The sequence below is a fragment of the Tinamus guttatus genome, unplaced genomic scaffold (assembly GCF_059628265.1).
Source record: "Tinamus guttatus ecotype Peru unplaced genomic scaffold, ASM5962826v1 Tinamus_guttatus_pri_ptg000602l, whole genome shotgun sequence".
NCBI classification, from domain to species: Eukaryota; Metazoa; Chordata; class Aves; order Tinamiformes; family Tinamidae; genus Tinamus; species Tinamus guttatus.
The window spans coordinates 6,593,546-6,615,284 of NW_028289136.1; the positions used below are offsets into that span (position 1 = coordinate 6,593,546).

General features: G+C 46.4%; 1 protein-coding gene across 1 annotated transcript; it reads right to left on the reverse strand.

The window, feature by feature from the left end:
* Positions 1-1,026: 1,026 nt before the first annotated feature.
* DGAT2 (diacylglycerol O-acyltransferase 2) lies at positions 1,027-21,206 on the reverse strand. Its single transcript, XM_088534919.1, has 8 exons — positions 21,089-21,206; positions 14,372-14,491; positions 13,375-13,482; positions 12,731-12,801; positions 6,046-6,250; positions 2,938-3,112; positions 2,176-2,378; positions 1,027-1,356 (listed from the first exon to the last, which is right to left on the reverse strand). The coding sequence occupies exons 1-8, from the start codon at positions 21,126-21,128 to the stop codon at positions 1,202-1,204; spliced, it is 1,077 nt and encodes a 358-aa protein (XP_088391045.1). The 5' UTR covers positions 21,129-21,206; the 3' UTR covers positions 1,027-1,201.
* Between the last annotated feature and the right edge of the window lie 533 nt (positions 21,207-21,739).

A 21,739-nucleotide genomic window follows, 5' to 3' on the forward strand; every position in this document is an offset into this window, starting at 1 on the left:
AAATCTGTAATACAATAGTCTATCAAATATGACAGATGAACATTTGTCATTACAAGCAAGATTTCAGGAATGTGAAGGACCATCCTCTTGCATTGAACAAAGGCACATTTTAGAGCTTGAAACACACTCAACCAAACTGTTGAAAAGGCAGGTCAGACATGCAAGTAGTGCAGTGTTTCAGGTTTCTGCATAAACACACTGTACTCTGAAGAAATCTCACTACAAGCAGTGTTCACAGCCACGTAAACATTTTATAGATCCTTTAAAAAAGTCACTCGTTTCAGAACCTATGCATTAAAAAAGCTGTCCCTTTACATTCACTGGATGGAATAGTTTAAAAAAAGCCATCTTCAGGCAGGAATTACTCCTACCTTTCCCCAAATGCTTTTGGGATCCAGCAGGACTTTTTTCACGAACAGTCACACTGCATTTAGCCCTACAGACTAGCCTTAAGGGTCTGCAACACTAGGGCCACCTCATTGCACATGCCAGCACTTAGAGCTTTGCAGTACTGCAGCTATGACCAAGTCCAATATCACCTGCTACATGTCCCTTTGCAAGGGCCAGACCTGCTTATAAAGTGACATTAAACACAAAAGTGGCATTACAGCCACCACAATATCCAGTACACTGACTCAAGGTCCATTGGACTCCCATGTCCATTGGTTTTCTGGCACACCTGGGGGCTCAGCAACCTGCTTGCATTGCCTGTGCTTTCAGAAGGGGCTTTTCCAGACCAGGAATGCCCTTGTGCTGTGTCAGCATTTATCAACATGGCTCTTGTGCAACATGCCTGTAATACTGCTGTTCTGGTCAAATCAGCCAGCTTTTTGATTAAATAAACCAAAAGGATCCCACTTTCCCAGAATAGCTTATGCTGGTGGGTACAATCATAGGAACGCTTCTAATCCAGCACTGGCAATCCAACAGCATTATAGAGCAGATTAAAGGCAATCATTTCCCCCATCCAAATCCTCACAGCAATAGAGTTGTGCTCTTTTGGATTGAAAGAAGTTTGTAATGGGATTTATCCAAAGCAAAGCCTTTTTTATTATTTTTTTTTTCAAGAGGTGTAACAATGCTTTAACACTTCCTTTGAAGGACACATACACCCACACACACATTCAAATGTACGATGACAGCTTGGACTCCTGCAGAGGATGTGCTGATTCCACAAGGAGATGCTGCTGAGCCAGTCCCTTCAGTTGACTTCCAAGACCTCAGTCTCTGGCAGGCCAAATTTACTCTTGTACTTGTCGAAGAGTTTGATCAAGGAGTTCACATACATGCTGTGGTAGAAGTCTATCTCCTTCTGGGATGGATTATAAATCTTGGGAATGGTGATGGGCTCCCCAACTGATAAAAGGGAAAGATCCACATGTTAGGCTGACCATTCCTGTGCATCTTGGAGAGCTGTGCTCCAGGGCCATGGCTATGCTAGCTCAACACATATACTTTAGCACAGGATAGCTCTGCAAGCTGTCCTGGGCTTTCCCCCCAGTTTTGCTATATGAGGGACCACAACTGCCCCACCAGCAACAGTGAGTTCTAAAGCAAATGTGACTTCACCTGCACAAACAGCAGTAGGATTTTGCCAGTGAAAATGCAGGTGCTCCCACTATGCAGGAGGGAAGTGGGAATTTTCCTGCTGTTCATAGGCAAGCACTAAATCCCTGCTCAGTAACAGTAGCCAAGACTAAGAATTGCTTTTCTCACGCGTTCTCCTATGCACACTGCAATAGCATGGTAAAGCAGCACCTTCCTTTCCCTTAAATCCTTGCTGCTCACGGATGGAAAGCTTGAAGGTCCATTTTAGGGTTGGCTCCAAGGCTCAAGTGTCAAGCAGCACCACCCAACCAGTCCTAGAAGCCTGGTGGGTCAGGCTGCTTCTTAAGCTATTTGAGACCACAAAAGGTAGCAGCCACTGCATTTTGTCCCAAAAGAGCTCGCACGGGCATCCTGCAGAACCCTGCAGAGCAAGATTGGAGGCTTGCAGCCTCTGGAAGCTGTTCTAGTTCTCTCAGCTGTGCTTGAAGCTTTTAATATAGAAGGAAAAAAGTAGGTCCTAGTCAGGATTCCAAGACCAAGCTAGAGATATGTACGGCCCAGACTCAGGTATGCTTCTCTAGAAAAGCCTAAAGCAGCAAAAAAAACATGTTTATACCAAGAACTTACCAACAGTGGTGATGGGCTTGGAGTAGGGTAACAATCCCCATGTGTTGGAAGAGAAGAGGCCCCGGCCATGAAAGATGCACGGAGCAAAGCCAATGTGTTTCTGAAACTTCTTCTGAACCCATCTTCCCCAGGAGCCCTCCTCGAAGATCACCTGCTTGTACACTTCATTCTCCCCAAATGAGTAGACAGGAACCAAATCCGCACTAGAAAGACAGGAAGATGTTAGGACCCCATGCCAATGGACTGCAGTCAACACTGCAGCACCAAACTTGCTGCTGTTTGCTCTTTCAGGCTGTGCTTTTGCAGATTTTATTAGCTGGAGCTTTGTTTGCAGTACAAAATACTGACAGTAAGTCAGCCAGTCTTGGCATAATACATGATGGATGCACTTTAAGGTATAAACAAGAATTATCCTGCCACTGAATGCATTAAATTTAGGATTTGAACATGCCGTCCTTTTACCATATGCAATCATTTGAAGGAAGTCATCTCATTTACATGCATTTCTTTGCAGTCATAGATGCTACACAGGCAGTATCACTGAAGATATTTGTCACATTTGTGCACTAGAAGATCCCTGCTGTCCTCAGAAGCTTCCTACCACTCTCTGCTGTCCATAAGCAGGAGACAGACAAGGCTTTGGGCACAGACACATCCAATACAGTGAAAGCACATAGAGAATCCATCCAATTAGCCAATTTGGAGACAAGAGCACCTGTGGTAGGCTAGAAGCACTACACTAGCTTAGGGACAGCCTCTTACCCATGCTGTAGAGCCAGTTTCACAAATCCTTTCCGGTTTTTCAGTGTCACGGAGTTCTTCCCTGGGGTGCAATCCAGGGACTCTGCTGCACCTCCCACCACGATGATGATGGCATTGCCACTGCCATTCTTGGACAAGATGTAGTCTATGCTGTCACGGTTCACAGGACATATACCTGGATATTTTAAGGAGAGAGACATAAGGGTCAAGCTACAAGATTTAGAGCAGCCTGGATAATCCTGAAGACACCAGCCACCCCTGAGGCAGAAAGCTCATGCCTTGATTGAGTAGAGCTGCCAAGACATCTTGTGACTGGAGGGACCTTGTCAGGTAATCTGCTCTCTAAGAAGGTACTTAATAGAGCTGGACAACACTCAGCTAAGCCATAAACTCTGCCAGCTCTTAAATAATTTCCTTAATACAGGAGACTTGAACTCTTTCTTCTGAAGCTGGTAACCTGGTGCTGACAGTCACTGCATTTCAAACAAGATTTTGCTTCCATATTTAATATGGTCACAGGCAATTGTTTCAGAGCTCTTCTCTCCAACTTTGCACTAGGTGCTGGATTAGCTGTCATGTAGAAGCACAGCACACACTGATGGCTGTGACCAAACTGTTACCCAGCAAAACAAAGTGGTGGAATAGACCTCTGTTCTCATAAGAATGCATTAGTGATGCAAGGAGCATGAATGGACAACTTTCCTCATAAACCTCTTACAGTTATCTTCCAAACCAAGTTTCTTCCTGAAATCTCTCAACCTCTTGCATTGTTGGAGCACAACCAACTGATTTTGCTCTCTAGAGACAGATATGTAGGACACTGTGCCCTCCTAAGTTCCTACCCTCAGACAAATGGCTTGGAAGGTCTCCTGCCATCTACCCCATACTGAGCAGGAGCTGTATCACCTGTCAGCACTTAATTTTAACTCTGTTGCTCTAAAAATAGAGACAAGTCCAATTCTCTACTTCTGAAGCTCATTGTTTTATATTGCAGTTGTTGTCAGAGCTTGTTTAATTAGCCAGGATAAGCCTGACAACAGATCAGATGCCACCATTTACATTCCCATCCACATAACATGTCTGAGCTGTGCTGAATACTTGAAGAGTAACAGGAGGGACAACACTACCCAAATTAATTTTAGAAGCCAATTCTGTGGGTCTCATGGTTGTCATCGCTTGAGCCAAGAACTGAATGATCAATGGGCCCCATGGAATTGCATGGTGCAAGTCTGCAAGCCCTTCACACATACCCTGAAACAGTATGCACTGAAATCACATGTAGCCCCAACTCCAAGCCACAAGTGAGGAGATTTAATTCTATATAGGTTAAAGGGTTTTTTGAAGAGAAAAAACTCCAAGAAAATCCTTTAAGTACAACTACAGTTCTCCCTTATCACACTCCCTTCAAAAGGCTCACAAGCCAAGCTTGCTGCTCAGTAGCTCTCAAATTCTTCCTGCCAAGACCTTGTAGCCCTTGCTAACAGGCCCACAGATTTGTTCCCAGCCATTTCACTCCTGTGAAATAAGCTGAGTCTCAAAATCCTTCCCCCAGAAAAGGCAGACTAGTTTATACTGGGGCTCCTGAGCACATAGGCATAGCGTATAGGATTTTTCTGGCCATTTCCCAGAACCTCAGAGGATTCCAGCTACAGCTGAAGTCTCCAGCAGTAAGAAATGTAAGAAAACAAGTCTGCCACAGTTTACAGGCTCAGTATATACATCAGATTTAGTATTTACCAGGGTTTCACTTGAAATGATTCATCCACACATCTCAAGGATTGAGGGATCTAGTAACACTTCCAAAGTGATGTTAAAACCATCAGTGTCACCTGATCAATACAAGCAGACAGGAATGATCCTTTCATAAAGTTAACCTCAGAGACATCACATGCAGTCTTGCTTACAAACACAAAGTAAGCAGAATTTCTCACTGCTTTAACCACAGATATCTGGCATAGCCAGACAGACAGTGATTTTGTTAATGTTTATTCCCACTTTCCTTTCAAAAAAGGAACTGTTTCTATCTGGCATGATTTTTCTACCAGAGACGAGTGTTTTTGCACAGATTGAATGTGTTCCCCTCACCCAACCTAAAAAAAGCTGATGCTTTTTGATGCAACTTCAGCAACACATGAACTGAGTTGACAAGCACTTGTGCCCTGACAGAGCTCATCTTCTTGCACACTGCGGGATGCCCAGGAAACCAGTTTGATTTAGGCGTTATCTGCTGCAGATACAGCTTGTTTCAGGCACCAACCTCACTCTCATGGGGTTCTTGGGCAGGACAGACCTTTTCTGCATCAGATCCAGGTGGCCTTTCCCTCCAAACCCCACAAAACTTCAGTAGCAGTCTGAAACCTCACCTTTCCCAGGTAAGTCAGAGCCAAGTACAGATACTCCTACCCTTTCTCCCAGCCATGCATTAAGATTCAGCTAACGGGCTCTATTTAAATGCCTGTTTAGTCTTTGGTGGTAAATCAGCTCTGAGAGCAGCAAGCACAGTGGTCACAGCTTAAACCCTGCAATACCCCAAGCTCTCTGCTCCAGGAGGGCAAGCACAAGGAGCCAAACCAGTCACCACCATCCCTGTGATGCTGCAGCTGTCCAAACTGTCCCAAAGATGAAAAATTCCTCAAACATGTGCCAGGTGAGGGAACCCTTCTACAGGAAGGGACAGACCGATTCCATCTCTTATCACCAGGATAAAGCCTAGCTATATGGCAGTTCACATGGTAAGAGGAGCATATCTAGCCTTGCCATTAATTTCAGACACCAAGAACACCTTGCCCTTTCAGCCAGGGTGACTTCTTTGCCTACTAGCACCTCCAGATGTGAATTAAGGCTGGCTTTGCATCTACATCTTCTGTATCTACTACTAGAAATGATGGATATCCTTAATGTGTCTTTGGAGAAGAGTGGCCTTAAGTAAGGGCCTGCAGCTGAAGCAAGGCAATATTTATTCACTTCCTGTGACAACCAAGAGCAATATTTGCTGGATGCTGCCAGACAGAAGTGGTTTTGAGGGCTTTGCCACAACTTTTGACTTGAAAGGACAGAGACAACTTGGAAGCAAGGACACGGGAAGAAGCAAAGCACCCTTGCACTTACCACCAGACATTAAATAGTCCCTCAGGATGGGCATCCTGAAGTTCCCAGCCAGTGTTGCAAGGTATGGTCGGATCCCAGGGAATTTCTGGCCGACTCCTGTGGCCTCTGTGCTGAAGTTGCAAAAGGCACCCAGGCCCATGATGCCATGGGGGTGGTACCCAAAAATGTAATTCCTGGTGGTCAGCAGGTTGTGGGTTTTGACCAGCTAGAAAAGAAAGATGGAGTGAACTCACAGGCAGACAGATGTTTTCAGGTAATGACTAGAATCAGAGGGAAAAAAAAAATTGAGGTTCCCAGGACAGCTCTACTGCTTTTGTAGCGTTTACTACTAGGGAAAAAGGAACTAATGCTATGGGTTTTCTTAGAGAGCAGAAGTTGCAGTAAAATTAAATCTTAAAAACAAGGGGAAGAAGATATGCAAACTGATCTTAGATGTGAAGATGACCACGACAGCCAAGCAGGAACAAGTTCTGGGTTTCAGCAGCCTGCCTTTTGTTCACCCATGCCGCTTTCAAAACTTTTTGCAAGCCCTTTCACCCAAACCAAGTTCTTCCTGGTCTTCTAACCACAGCAGGGCCTCCTTCCAGAGGCTGCCCAGAGAGGCTGTGGAGTCTCCTGCTCTGGAGATCTCCAGCCCGCCTGGATGCGCCCGGGTGCCCCGTGCTCTGGGTGTCCCTGCTGGAGCAGGGGCTGCACGGGGGGATCCCGAGAGCTCCCTGCCAACCTCAACATTCTGGGATCCTGTGACCCCATCTCAGTACATTAGCAGCTCATGCTCTGCTGGAGAGGGCTTCAGTGTCCCATTACAGAATCAGGTTTGTTTAATACCTGAAAACAGACCAATTGCTCACATATCTGCAGGACACCTTCCAAGAGGGAAACTGAGGGCCTTGGCATCTTACTTGCCAGATACAACCAAAAACCTGGCCTGCCTTCCAAGGCATTTTGCTCTGCCTGGTCCCTCTCAAAATGCCAGCAGAATAGGTCTCAAGCCACCTACAGCAGTATTTGGATTTCTCAGGCCATGCTCCAGCACAAACTCTACCAGCAGGTGGTTGCACAGTCATCCTAGCCTTTTACTAATCTATTTTCATATCAGTGCCACACTGAAGTGTTCTCAGCTGGGCAAAACACATGTCCTGCTTCCATCAGGGCCATCTTTTTAAAAATTTTATTTTAAATAACACTGTAGCAGTAATATCCCATGCATCAGGCAATTCCAGACTCCCAGTAAAGATACAGCAGAACTGATGCCTCATCCTGCACTTTAAAGCCCAGCAGAGAAACAAACCACCTATTAGCCTCACAGTAGCATTTCTTCAGCTAGTGCAGGATCAGGAATCAGATCAATTTAAATAATAAAAACCTGCATAAAGCATTGATACTAATTCTTGCCAATACAAGCAGTACTGCAGCAGCTATCAACAGCTGCACCTTCATTAGATGCAGAGCTATATCCCAGCCTCCAAACTGCTTATGATCTGCAGTCACAATTTGTCCCATGTGGGAAACAGTGCAGCTTTCAAAGACATCACAGCAGCATTACACACCCCACCACCTTGGCCCAGGAGTCCTCTGGAAAGCAGCAACTCCAGTTTCAGCTGCTTGCAGCATGATTCAACAAAACCCATTGCACCACATTGAAGCAGAGTGCCCAGCAATTTGCTCCTCCTCTGCCATCACTGCCTGTAGACCAGGCAGCAGCAGTTGCATTTATTGCAGAGGCCAGCAACAGCCCAGGCATGACATGATGGGGTGTATTCAGCAAGCTGACTGCTCCTCTCCAGTTTGAGGCACACGGGGCTGCAGGAAGCATGCAGAGATGCTGGTGATCACATCCACCGCAGCAGCTCCGCAGAGCCACATGGCCCATATCACAGCACCGAGAAGTCCTTTCCCTTTCCCCTGCCACCCATTAACAGCAGATGACTTGGCCTTCCAGCCCCGGGGTGGAAAAAGCTCTTGCACCAATATGACCCATTAAGATAAACAGCTCTCCAGGAAAGCAAGTAGGAAAAAAAAAGCAATTCTACAATAAGCAATTGTCCCCTTAGCTTGTCAGCTCTTGCTCAGTGGTAGGAGAAGCTCAAGTCCCAGTGGCTACAGACATGTGGCTCAGCTGGATCAGCATTGTGCCTGGCAGAGATTTTTCTTTAGGGCAGCTCTCAGAGCAGGGTGGAGGCTTATGGGCTTTGAGCCTGATCCTTCACCTACAACAAGCTCAGTTGCTTTAAAAAGAACCTGGCTGAAAACGAGGTGTTTGTCCTTGCTGCCCCAAAGCCACAGCCTGCGCTCCAAGAGGCGCTGCAGAAGACATGCTGTTCTGCTGCCAGCCATGGCCAGCGTCCAGCTCTCACCCCCTGGCCACGTGCAAGGTCACCCACTTCCCATGTGGAGCCCATCACTTGCACAAATGAACCCTCATATGAACCCTGGCCAAGCTCCAGGCTTGTTTTCCATGGTCACCATCCAAGACCTCCTGTTGCAGAGGTGTAGGGTGACACTTCCCCTTCATGCTGATACCCAGCCCAGCTGCTTAAGTAGTGCAAGGGGCACACAGGGAGCCAGGACAGGGAACCAAGGGCCCATCTGCCATTTAGACAGGTGCTTTCTCTCCCCAAATACCCCTGCAAGCTGTTGCCCCATGATACTACTCTTAGCAAACTATCCCATGACAGGTGATGGGTTCACAGAAGGTGACAACACCATGGACAATCTAGGGGGCAAGTCTTCCCTCCCCTCAGTTGACCCAGGGGAGCCAAGGATTGCCAGAAATCCAAACAAGTTTTAATATCTGCTAGTGATGCTCAGGTCCATTAATACATGAACCCAGCACAGAGGCTGAGCTGTCACCAGAGACACAGACAGCCTTAACACCTCCCTACATTTGCTGTAGAAGACCTAGAAATTAAAGGGCCTTAAGTACCTACCCCTAGGTTCACGCCCAACACATAAGCAAGACTAAAGCTTTCCTTAGGAGGCTGATCACCCAGTCTTCTTGCACTTTTCCTTCAGAGAGAAGTTGCTGTCTGGCAAGCAAATACTGAGCTGCTGTGTCTCCAAGAGCAAAAGAAGCTGCTTTAATCAGCTAAGGAGCTGCTGCTCATCATTTGATGTGTGTTTTATAACTGTTCTGAGCCTTCAACAGGTTTTCCCCTCTATCAAACCCTTCTCCAGACCAACACAGGCACAAACTCACTGAAACCTTAATGCTCCATTATGGGATACAGCAGTGGGTCCTTGCTGCACCCCAAGCAGTGAATAAAGCTGGGAATAAAGCTGGATTCCACTGCACTGACACCTTTTCCCAGCTGCTATGAACTGCTGTTCAAGATGAGTCCCATTTCAGTAGCAAAGGTTCAGAAGCAGATTCAACCACTTGTTCTGGTAGAAACAGATTTCTTCAAACAGATGCAAAGTGGCTACAAAAGCCATAAAGCAGTTCAATTACAGTAAAAGAGCTAGAATTAATATTCACATGCCAGGTTCACCCTGGGAACAGAACTGCCAGGTTTACTTGTAGACACAGAATGAATAATCAGCACATTCAAGTGTGCAGAGAGACTGCTGCTCAATACCAGGTACCAGCAAAGAATAAGATCAAAATAAGGAGTATAGGTAGATGTTCATGTTCTCAGCCTATGTACAAGGGGAACACAGCAGTGACTGCAGAAACATGCAGGACTGAAGCAGCAGAAAACCTGCATTCAGGTTTGTAGAGCAGCTGAACAAGCAGTCTGCTGCATCAACCCCAGCTGCATTATAGAAAAAACTACTCTCACCTCCCTCCCAGCAATGCACTGCAGCTCCAGGAAACCCCTTCAGGCTCTGTTACCAATCCCCTACATTACACACTTCTATTCTGCAAGTCATCTGTAACAGTAACTTAAGGAAAAGGCTTGGCCAGGAGGGCAGCAAGCCAGACTGCAAGGCAAACACTGCCTTGCAGCAATTCCTCCTCTGGCCATAGACTCTCCAGTAGGAGGAAAAAGAAAAAATAAAACCTCACTGCACACACGTGGCACATGCTCAGTGCTTTACCTCAGTTAACCTAAGGTCTGCAGTCACTGCTGCCTGAAGTGCTGTTGAGCATGTGAACACTGCTAGGGCTTATCAAGGGCTGGCTTCTTCATCTAAAGACCTTTAGACCAAGGCATGTCCCACATTTTGTCCTCAGATTAGGAGGCTGGCTGAGACCTGGCCTGTATCTACAGCACTGGGGTGCAGTGGATTCAAACCACAGCACCATGCTCACCAGTGAAAGGTTAGGCCAGCGAACATGGGCTACTGCTGCTCTTGAGTGGGAATTCAGCAAGATTCAGGCTATTTCCCAGCCTCATACAGATCTGGGTATCTCCAGATAGTTACAGGATGCATCAGGATGTGAGACTGCTCCCTTGGGTGGATGTAAAGCCTTATTTGAAAAGATCTGAAGAGATGCCTGCTTCTCATGCAGGTACATGGTCAAAGCAAGCTGGATGCCACCATGTACAGCTGTAGAGTGATCAGCAATGCTAGCTAGAAGATAACAGCTATCAGAGGCTCACACTGCTGATGTGTCAATCCTGCTAGATCCTGCCTGTGCCCAAGTTCATTGCTCACCAGCTTGCTGGGAGTAAACCTTAGCCTTCAGAGTAAACCAGCTGCTGAAGAGCATACCAAGAAGCCTCTGCTCTCAAATACATCAAGTGTCCATGTCCAATGCAGGGCAGAAGTCTTGACAAGATTTGCTTAAGGGTTTTGGAAACATTCTGCAAAACTACTTCCCATTTCTCTTCTGGAATAGAAGAGTGAAATCTAGGCTAATAGTCCCAGTGCAAACAGTACCCGATATGCATGCAGCCAGCACAGCTATACATGCAGAGTCTGCAAAAGCCAAGTAGAGCATTACTTGGAAGTTCAGCATCACAAATGGTGCAGGACAAGGTGCTGCAGATGACCCTCCTAGCAAACCGTTAGCCAGAGTGAGGAACCAAACCCCTGTGAGGTCTTCCCCAAGGCTGTTCAGAACACAGCCAAGGTGACTGCTGCAGGCAGAAGATTCAGCAAACAGGTGACTAGATCAGTATCCCCCTAGCCCAGTCACCTCAATAGTTTATCTAAGGAATTCCCCTGCCCTTAGCAAGTTCATGCTGCCATTCCCTGCATCATATTGGGTTTATGCGTCATTCAGCAAGATCACAGAGAGCTTCTGGCACCTCCCAGCCCTCTGCTCCCTGGAGAAGGTTTTGTCAAACATGCAACCAGCTGGTTATATCTCCAGATACAGAAGCTACCGCAGCAGTTAACCCTCATGCTCTGCCCTTTGCATCCCATTTATCAGTGGGCTCTGAACCTTGGGAACTCTACTCCTTAGTGACAAAAAAATTGCAGCTGCAATTGCACTGCATGTACTAGCAAGTATTTATTTAAAAATAACAGAACTTCCATTTATCTACCCAGCTTCATTTCTAAGCCTGCTTCAGCTCAACTGTTTGATAGACTTCTCGAACACCCAGAATGGATCTGACCTGCATGGCCTGTGAAGAGCATGTTTCCATATATGCGTTACTAGGAGCACTGGGACAAGCACAGCAGCTGTTACAGGTGACACTGTCATATCAAGTCCCTACACAAAATTGTTCCATTTTAGCCTGCAGCAATACCAGGAAAGCAGGATTTGTTCCAGTACTGAGGACTTGATGCTCAGTAGTTGAGCAAACAACCCACACGAGACCCACCTTCACCACCACAGCATGCATTTTTTCCACTAGCTACAAGACCTGGGCTGACCAGCCTTTAGCAGCCTCTGTAGCTGTAATACTTTCCATGGATTCCTACGCTTGCCAAGAGCCACCAGCATCATTAACAGCACAACAAGCATGTGACAACATTTGTTCACCAGCCTCACACAGAGGATGAGCAACCTTGAAAGTCCAGCTTATACTGAAACTGCTCCCTTTGGAAGCCTGGCTACTTTAGGGCAGGCTGGTTTTATTAAAAGCCACCCCAAGGTCCCACTCTTGCTCAGGCAGAGAAAAAAGCCATGACTTCTCATGTCTTATGTAAGAGTCCCTTCACTTGTGTCCTTCCAAAGAGGATCTGAGCTCCCTCCCAAGTCCTTCAGGCAGTTGTGTATTCCCCAGTGCAGCCACATGTCCTGGGAGTCCTGTTTTCAACAGCAGGAAATTCAACTTATTCAGCACCAGCTGAATAATTAAAACCAGTCATATTGCCAGTCCTAGCAAACTCCCCCAAGTAGTTAGATTTGATAGAAACTCCATCACTTTAAGAAGTGCTGGGACTTTGAGTGCACTGGATTCCCAGCTGCTTTTCCCTGTTACCTTGCACTTCTCAGGGGGAAATAACTAGAAATTAGGCCAAAGCTAAGCTGCATTTAAAGGAGAAGTAGAGAGAGGGCAAGACTGCTTTAGCACATTCTATCTGGAGATTCCGGCAGGGGAGCCTAGTGATAAGGCTAAAAAACAGAGTTTTTGCAAGTGACAACGCTGCCATAACTAATGACGCATTTCAGATTTCACAACCGGAGTGACTCCACACCATGGTATGGCAATGCTAAATAACCATGTCCTGCTTACACTTCAGCATTGCGGGCTGGCTAGCACATGTCCAAAGTCATGTCCACGAGGGTTATTACAGATGCGTTTCTAAAATGGTTAGTCCTATTACATCAACCATTACTTACCCTTATTGGAAAATAGTCTCTGAAGTATCTCCATATAGCCCAGTTTCTGACCCACTGGGATCTTCTACCTCCTGAAGAAAAAACAAATCATATTTTAAAAGCTATTTCCACATGACTTTCCACCAAACAGCCTAGAGGACTTCAGATCAGATAGGCTTCTATCTTCCTACTAGAGAAAAGTCAACAATTTTACTTCAAGGGAGAGGGAAATGGGGAATCTTTTGTAGAGATCAGGTTAAGCAATCAGGGCTCAGCAGTTCAGAGTATTTGGGCAAATTATGCAAGGCCCAACTGCAAATTCAGGCTGGGATCAAACTTGATGCCCCATTGTGGTAGGGAACTGGCTAATTCAAACTAGCAACAGTTCAATGTTACAACCACATTTGTCCTTAGGGAAAGGAAGGAAAGTCCCCAAGCTGTACACATCCATTGCCACAAACCAGCAATGGCAAGACATCAGTGAATATTACCTTGCCCTGAGCATCAATAGAGCTTGCAGACACTCCTTGTGCCTAGCATACATTTGCATGCTTCACTGGCAAAAAATGCTCTCACATTCAGTTAAAAAGTCCCACCAAGATGAGAACCTCTTTATCCAAACACAGGGGCATTTGAACAGCAGTGTTCTGGTCTGGAATATTTACCTTTCTTTGGTGTATTCCAGTCAAATACCAGCCAGGCTAAATATAGAGCAGCAATCGCCCAGCAATCTGTGCAGAGTATGTACATGAGGATTAAAGTGCAAGCAATACCTGGGTAAGTCCAAGAAAAAAGAAAGACACAATTGTATCAGATTTTGGTCTGCAGAGGACACTTCCATTGGCATTAAGAACCCCTTGCCTTTTGACCCCTCCATACTTAAGCTATCATGTGAGGTCATTAATCCTAAATCAGATTGGATTTAGCTAAGAGCCCTTATATAGGGCTGAGAGCTTCCTCCAAAGCTACCTGCCACCCAATTCCTGCACCCCTTTATGTTTTTCCAGCTGAAACTCTTCCAGTCTCACAAGGCAAGGGACACTTTAGCACCAAGATTTGCTGTGAGCAGCACCATGGGGCTTTATTTCTTACCAAAACATATGACTTTACACCAGCTCTACAACAGCAGTCCTACCAGTTTGCCAGAGATCCTGCCCACAAGTGATTTTGTTTTAGCACAAGCTAAATTGTGATGGAAAAGAGACTTGCTCAACTTTGACTGCAGTCTATATGCCTCTCCTGTTTAATTATGATTAAGGATACCACCAGGCAGAACAGTCTGAAGCTTCTTAAGAAAGCAGCATATAGAGACTAATAATCCTCACTGCCTTACTAGGCCAGGATCAGAACACTTCATGCCCATCTCTGGGGTCACCAAACCAAGAGGAAGGACAGTGGTAGAGCACAACAGCCATGAAATGACCAGCAGTAGATCTTCCCCTAACTTCTATGATTGTCTAGATACGGACACAATTTCTTACGAAGGTATCAAGCCACATAAGTGTGCTCTACAATTATCCACCCCTGAGATGCCCCGTTGCTGTTTGGAAAACATCACTTATGCAAAAGCTATTTTATTGTATATAGAGTTAATGCTTTTACATTTAAATTCTAGAAGAATTTTAAGGAAAGTTTTTTTTCAAGCCAAAACGTTTTACTTACCCATGACAAGGAAAGTGAGAACCCATTGCAGCACAGAGATGATCTGGAGTTGTTTCTCTACTTTGGATTTTGATAGCCAGGATAAATCCTGCAGAGCAGAGAGAATGCTCGAACCTGTACCTAAGGACAAAATAATTAAGTTACATTTTCTCCATTGTGTGCAGATGCTTCCTTTAAAGGCGAGTTAAGCTTACACACTAGACTTTCAAAGATGATTTTCATATCAATGCATGTGAAGCTTGTTTTAGAGGAAGATTTGTCCAAAATCACCTAGGGAGCTTAAATATCCTAGAAGGGGAGGTGCTCTAGTCTGCAAACATCCAACTGTGAGGGGTGCTGGAATGGTGACATGAGTTAGCACCTGAGCACACCTCTGATTGACTTGTCTGTAAAAGCGCAGGGGACATTGCTCAGGTCACACAGCCAAGGCTTCTTCTAACCCAGTGTGAGAACATCTTGTAGCTCCAGTCCAAGCCAGTGACTCTTGAAGAGTAGAACCAGTCTAACACTGTTGAACACTGTATCCCTGTTTCAAACTGCCACTTCCTGGAAGTAGCTTTTGCTAACAGGGAAACCCCCAGGTTCACCACGACGGACAGAATCAGCTGTCCCAAGTCAGCGTGTCAACATGCACACAACTGTGGTCTAAGTTATTGCTCATCTGTTCTTCCCAGCCTGTTGCACAACTTCTATGTACATGCTCAGGGAAAGTGGTAAACTCCAGACTTGCACAAAACAGCTCGAGGGTGGATTGAACAATGTCCAAGACCCCTGGGATCCACAGGTCAAAGGGGAAGGAAAGCACAATGTTTCTAAAGGAGTACAAAGGGGAGGAAGTAATTGAAAGCCACTGTTTTAGAGGGCGAGAGCGATTCAACTGGAAAAAAAAAAAACACACAGAAGTAAAACTGAACGAGTAGATTCCTATGAGTAACCACCCATTGCAGCATTTTATAGATATGCTAGAAAACTTACAGGAAGAAGCACTTGCAAGTGGTTTTGATTTCAGTTCTCTTCATTACTTCATTTCACAAGTACTAAAATGCAAATTAAGCTGCTGACTTATGAAAAGCCGGGAGGTAAAATTTACATATTTCCCTTCCTGTTTAGGGGTTAGCCTCTTCCCTTCAAGGAAGTGGAGAACTGCACCTCTTGTTAGGTTAAAAGAAAGAAAATAGAGGTCAGGAGTGATTTTTCCAGGTGGGTTAAGGAGGACAGTTAGTCCTGCATTGGTCAAGTCCAAGTCCCACTCCTGGCCCACAAAGCTGCCCTGCTCCCTCCAGATCAGAGTTGCTGGTAACCTTTAGTCGTGCAGCTGCAGCACAGCCCTGCTCCAGCAAAACAGCAGAAAATTCATCTGTTTTCCCCCCCAGATCACATATACAATCAAGGCAAGAACTGCATTAGCACAGGACAGTCTCATTTCTGGATCCAGTCACACAGCTCTGTTATTGACAGGTTTGAAACTGCACCTCCTCCTCAAAGACTTCCTTTTGCATCTTGGAGCAGCACACTGGAGCATCAAGCCTTTATGAAAGTAACCTTGAAAGCTTCATAACCAATACATCCACCTCACATTTGAAGCAGCCAGCTTCCTCCTGGAGTGACTTCTATCTTTCCTGGGTGTGTTCGAAGCAATGACAGCCTAACCAGCCCTTCCTTGTCGCTGTGCATAGATCCCTCAATCTAGATTTCTAGCAAAATGAGGCATTTCCTCTAGCAGAGGCAGCTACAGTAACAACCCAAAAGTCAGAGGAAGTACAGTGCCTTTTGAGGACTACAAGTTATGTGGTTCCAAACATGCCTTTCTGACCATTTCTGATAGAAAAGGGGGGCAGAAGGGCTTGTGAAAGCCATTTTCCTCTCCAGGTCAGATGAGGGACACCACCACCACCCCCATTAAAGTACAGTTTCATAGCTTCATAAGTCTGATGAGATTTGACTAGTCAGCTTCCAAGCAAAGGGACTTGACATTTCCAGCAAGCAACTGAGTAGACAGAAGTTCAATAGCTACCCCAGGTAGACTAGGTTTTAGTGAAGGATATAACATTTCACTACAGCAACCAATCCTAATTGATAAGCTGAAATCTACAGCTCCAATCCATAGTTTAGAGAGACAACTTGGAGAGGCCGTGGACATCTGGCCTTAGATAAGTAGCATCAGTAGATATCATGGGTAAAGTGATATTAGCGTTTAACTCCTAGTTAAAACATAAGAAGTTCCCAGCCTGTCCTCAGCTTGCTTTTCACCATGTTAAGAAACATTATTCACATATTAAAAACCTAGAGTTAAGCATGGGAGAGTCAACATCTAGTTGTGAGAGGAAAGCCAAAGTATCACGTTTAAATAAGGCCTGTTAGACATACCCATAATTAACCTGTCAAGGCAGAAGGACACTGTCTACCAAGGCCTTGGGTGTCCGTTTCTATCCATCTCTTCCCAAGGGCTGATGTTTAATCCTGGAGGAACACAACCACCCATCTTCTGTTGATGAGGACAGTTGCTTGTGCCCTGGCCTCCTCACCCAAGCCCTGGAGTGTTTGCCAGCTGCTGTTATGGTCACCTATTCCAGAATGGGGCAAACTGGTCATCTAGGGTCACATTCTTAGCAACACGTACCTACACAAAAGAGATCCTAGCAACAGCTTTCTAAAAGGAGATACTGAACCCACCAACTCACATCACAGCTGAGCTAGACCTGACCAAACTGGGAGAACCATTCTTCACCAAGCACTCAAATGCACCACAGAAAGACTAGTTTCACACAATACCCCCTCCTCTCTACCTTGAGGCAAGGTCTCATACCAAGGTTGTGGGACCAGGTGCTTCCTAAAGGCTTCCTCAGGCCAGCTGTGGAACAGATCTAAACACACAGGCAGGATGGCCAAAAAGGGACTTCTCCAGAGGAGACCTCACTGCTGCTCACAAGAATCAGGTGCAGGAGATTACTAGAGGGATCTTGAGCCAATGAAAGACTGGATCAAGTTAACTGACTTGCACATGGAATATGGACACAGCTAGGGGCCACACATGGAGCATGTCCATGAAGATTTATTTTTGATAAAGTCATTAGACTTCAGGACTTATCTAGGCAGGCCCAAAGGTCTTAGGAAAGGAAATAAACAGGACTTCACGCGCAGGCAACAAAAGGCCCTGCTCACAGCTCCTAATTAAGCACCAGCCTCCCCCCCAATATATATATATATATATGCTGTGAGAAAGTACAAGTGCTAAAGGTAATTACACTGAAAGCTTGCTAAAGCCAAGCCTCATCTGCTACCTTTCCAAGGCAATTAGCACATTAACTCTTGGCCAAGAGTTACACAGCTTGTTTTAATGAAAAATAAATTTGATTCTTTAATACAGTTGAGTGCCTCAAGAGTACTAAGTGCAAATGGAAGTGCCAAGCCAGGTCTTAGGAAGTAAAGCTGATTTGGGAGGTGGGACAGCAAAGCTCTATTAGATAATCAGACCAATACTAGGATTCTTGTGAGGACTTAGCTTCCCATTCAAGAGCTGGAGTGTGCAGAACAAGTCACTGTATTAAATGTGTGACATCTGTAAGAACTTGATGAATGCAAATTATTTATGTCTAGGCTTAGATTCACCAACTCCAGCACACAAGCTCACTCTACTTCCCACTTTGAGGTATTTGAGCAAATCATTAGTTATAGAAGAGCAAATTAGCAGTGGGGCAATCATTACACTGCCCCATACACAGCAGTACAGCATTCTGCTTATGCCCTGGAAGGCTACATAATAATCCTGCATTATCTGCAGTAAGAAATGTCTCAGACTGGAGGTCAAGAGCATAGCTAGCAGCAAAGGCAGCAGCAACAGGCAGTAGCAGCACCATTAGAGAGAAGGGGTGTTTGGCACAGTTGTCCTAAGCAGTTTTGTCAAGAGGGGACCCTGCAGCAGGGGTAGCAGTGATGCTACTCGAGAGAGCAGCAGGTCCCCCTTTCCCAAGGCAAGGGGCCAAATCCCAGGTGCAACATAAGACCATCTCCAAGGTGGAGCCAAATGAAGCTGTCTAGTTTGTTCCTCTGCTTCCTCCCTCACTCTGAAGTTTTGTTCCATGTTGCTAAAGTTCAGAATTGCTCTAGATCTTCTAGCTATAATCAAGCCACAGCAAAGGGATAAAGAGTTCCCCAGCATGCACATAGGGATGGGTAGAGAAGCAGATGGGTGGAGACAAGGATTTTTGGAAGGATCATTTGCACTTTGCCATATTCAGCAGGGCAGGGACAGGTTTGTCTTGTGCCCAAACTCCAGGACAAAGCCACAGGGCAGATGAGATTTGAGACTGAAGGATAGCATGGCCTACACAACCTTCCCCATAAAAGATCAGGCCTTTGCATAGGCAACATGCACAGAAGAGACCATCATGAAGACAGAATAAGACCACTAGACATTATTATAACCCCAAATACTGATAGAAGTCAGAGATTCACCTTGTAGTCCTGTTCCTCTCACCACTCCACACTACGTTAAGGCATTTCAGCAGTCTGGTAGTTCTACCCCCAAAAGCTCCAGCAGCAGAGCAGGTAACTTAGAGGTGAGGAAGAGCTGCTTGGCTCGGCTGCATCAGGTCTGCAACCCAACTGGGATGCAATCAGGCAGAACCAAGATCATAGAATCACAGAATGCTTAAGGTTGGAAGGGACCTCTAGAGGTCATCCAGTCCAACCCCCTGCACATGCAGGGTCACCTAGAGCACGTGGCACAGGACTGCGTCCAAGTGGGTTTTGAAGATCTCCAGAGAAGGAGACTCCACAACCTCTCTGGGCAGCCTGTTTCAGTGCTCTGGCACCCTCACTGGCAAGAAATTTTTCCTTAAGTTCCTGTGGAACTTTTGGTGCTTCAGTTTGTGGCCATTACCTCTAGTTCTGTCAGTGGCCACCAGTGAAAAGAGGCCAGCACCATCCTCCTCACAAGATCCTGGGTGCTAACCACTATGCCCATCACCACCTTCCTTCGAGCCACAAGCCCCACTCAGCCATCTCCAAAGGTGACTTTCAGTAGGCTTTGAAGGTGCTCCTGCATTTTGTTACCCATGACAGGCTGCAGAGCTGTTTGCCAGCCTGAAGAGGGGTCACACTGCTCAGCTGTGCTCTTGGTAGATGCTGCAGTTACCAAGGCAATGCTTCCTGCTTCTCCAGGATGGTTCTCCAGGCAGACAGCACAGGCAAAAATGAGTAAGGAAACAAATATTGCTGGAGGACCCCTGCAAGGTGCCTCAAAGAAAAACTGACCTGAAGGGAATTAAGACAGCTTTCTATCTCTAAGCAGGATTAACTAGAGATGAGGCCAATCACTGTCCCTAAACCACACTATTTTGAATTATGCATGTGTCCTAGATCCATCATTAACATGCTAGCTCAGACTGGGTGGCCACAGAGGTCTCAGGTCAGCCCCTACATATTTTATAGGTCCCATGAATGATTTATTCCCCTTCCTTGGACTGTAGTTGAGCTCAACTCACTCAGTCAAGTAATTCAAACACCTTCATCCCAAAGCAGTGTTTGAAAGTCTCCTGGCTTTTACTAGGTGTAAAAGTGAGCTAAATCACTCTAAGGGCCAGAGCTTGGGATAGGAAACTTATGTGGACCTTCTTCAATCGGCTCATGGCTGATCCTAGGATCAGGCCAGCTGGCACAGATCTCCAGCCCAGTAAATGCCACTTCTTCCTGACAGAGATGCCCACCACCAGCTGCACATGCAGGACTGGGTAGGACAGCAGAAAAACAGGAGCTCAGGGGAATATATTAACCAGGTTGCTCATATAATGATTTGCTTATTAACAAGCCATTTCACAGGTTTCTTCATCTGACAACGAAGAAGCTATTTACTCTTTCGAGCACAAAGTCTTCTAGAGCACAGGCACCACATTCACTCAAGGGCCACTATGAGGTGGAGGGCAAATCCTTGTCCAAGTGCATTTTCAAGCAAAACCTCCACTGTTTACAACTCCCCCTCAAACATCCCTAGACAAGCATCCTTGCAGGAAGGATACAAGGCTCTAGCAAGCAAATATTTACTCTTGCTGGCTTTATTGCTGCTCAGTTGCCAGAGTGGCTTTTACAAGCGTGTGCTGCAGCTGCAACAAAGGATTTCTCGTGCTGCCACCATCCAGCAACTACAGCCCCAACCTGCCTGTTTGGGCCTGCAGGAGGAAGTGCTCGAGAGCTGCAATGGCTCTGCCCCTATCAGGGTGTCAGCAGCTAAAACCCAACCTGCTCCTCTCACCAAGGAAGTGCTTCACCAGGGCAGGCAGACTAAAACACAGAGCTTCACCTATATTTTCCAGTGCACAAAAAAATAGGGATTCAAACTGAACCCTTAGCTTGCCCTTTTAAAGGGGAAGAGCAATATTCATTTCTCACCCCACTTTCAATGTCAGCTTAAGGGTGACAGCATGACAAAACCAGGCTGAATTTGCTCCTGCAAGACAGGCCAATAAAACTCTTGCACTCTCCTTGCTACCCACGCAGGGCACACAATGCACAGGGACATTTCACCAACGCACAGACCCCCCCAAAAGAGAAAAGAGCAAAACCCACCCACAGCCATAAGCAGGTAAGAGGGAGGAAGGAAACTGAAATGCATCAAGCAGAGCTCATTTTGCAGGGGGAGGCTCTTTTCTCCCTCCTCCACCTGGCAAAGCGGTGCTCAGGGTCCCGCCTCGCACCCTCCTCCCCTACCCCTCCCCGTACCTCGCAGGACCCCCGAGTAGGCAGCAATGATGGTCTTCATCGCGGCGGGTTCCTTAGTGCCCGCTCCGGGCCATGAGCAGAACCCGGCCCAGCAGCCCCACTCCGGCGATTGGGGCCGGTGCCGCCTGCGCCGCCCTATATAGCGCGAGAGGAGGAGGAGGAAGAGGAGGAGGAGGGGGGCGGGCAGGCAGGACGCCTGGGCCCCGCCGCCCGCTCCCTCCCTCCGCGGACCTAGGTCCGCCCCGTGGATGCGGCTCGCTGCGAAAATCCCTTTCCCCGTATTTTGAGCATCGCGGAAAACATTTTCACCCCTGTTTTTGCTCAAGGGGCTTCTCCGCTTGTTGCTGATCCCGGCGCGGATTTGAGGCTGTGTTTAGACCTGGTTCTTTCTCGCTCACTGTCTTCCTGCATCCGGCAGCCTGGAAAGGGCTGAGGAGACAACCAGGCTCCCGCAGTGCATTTTAGTCGTGCTTGGCAATGCGAACGCGGCAGCCGGGCTTGTTTTAATCACCATGCTTGTGTCAGTCTGTCCATCCAGTAGCTTTTAACCTTGTCCAGCTCCTTTCATCCCATCTTGACAGCAAGGCAGTGGTCTTGAAGCAATTGATCTCCTGGAGACAGCACAAAATTATCAGAAAGTCATTAGCTGGG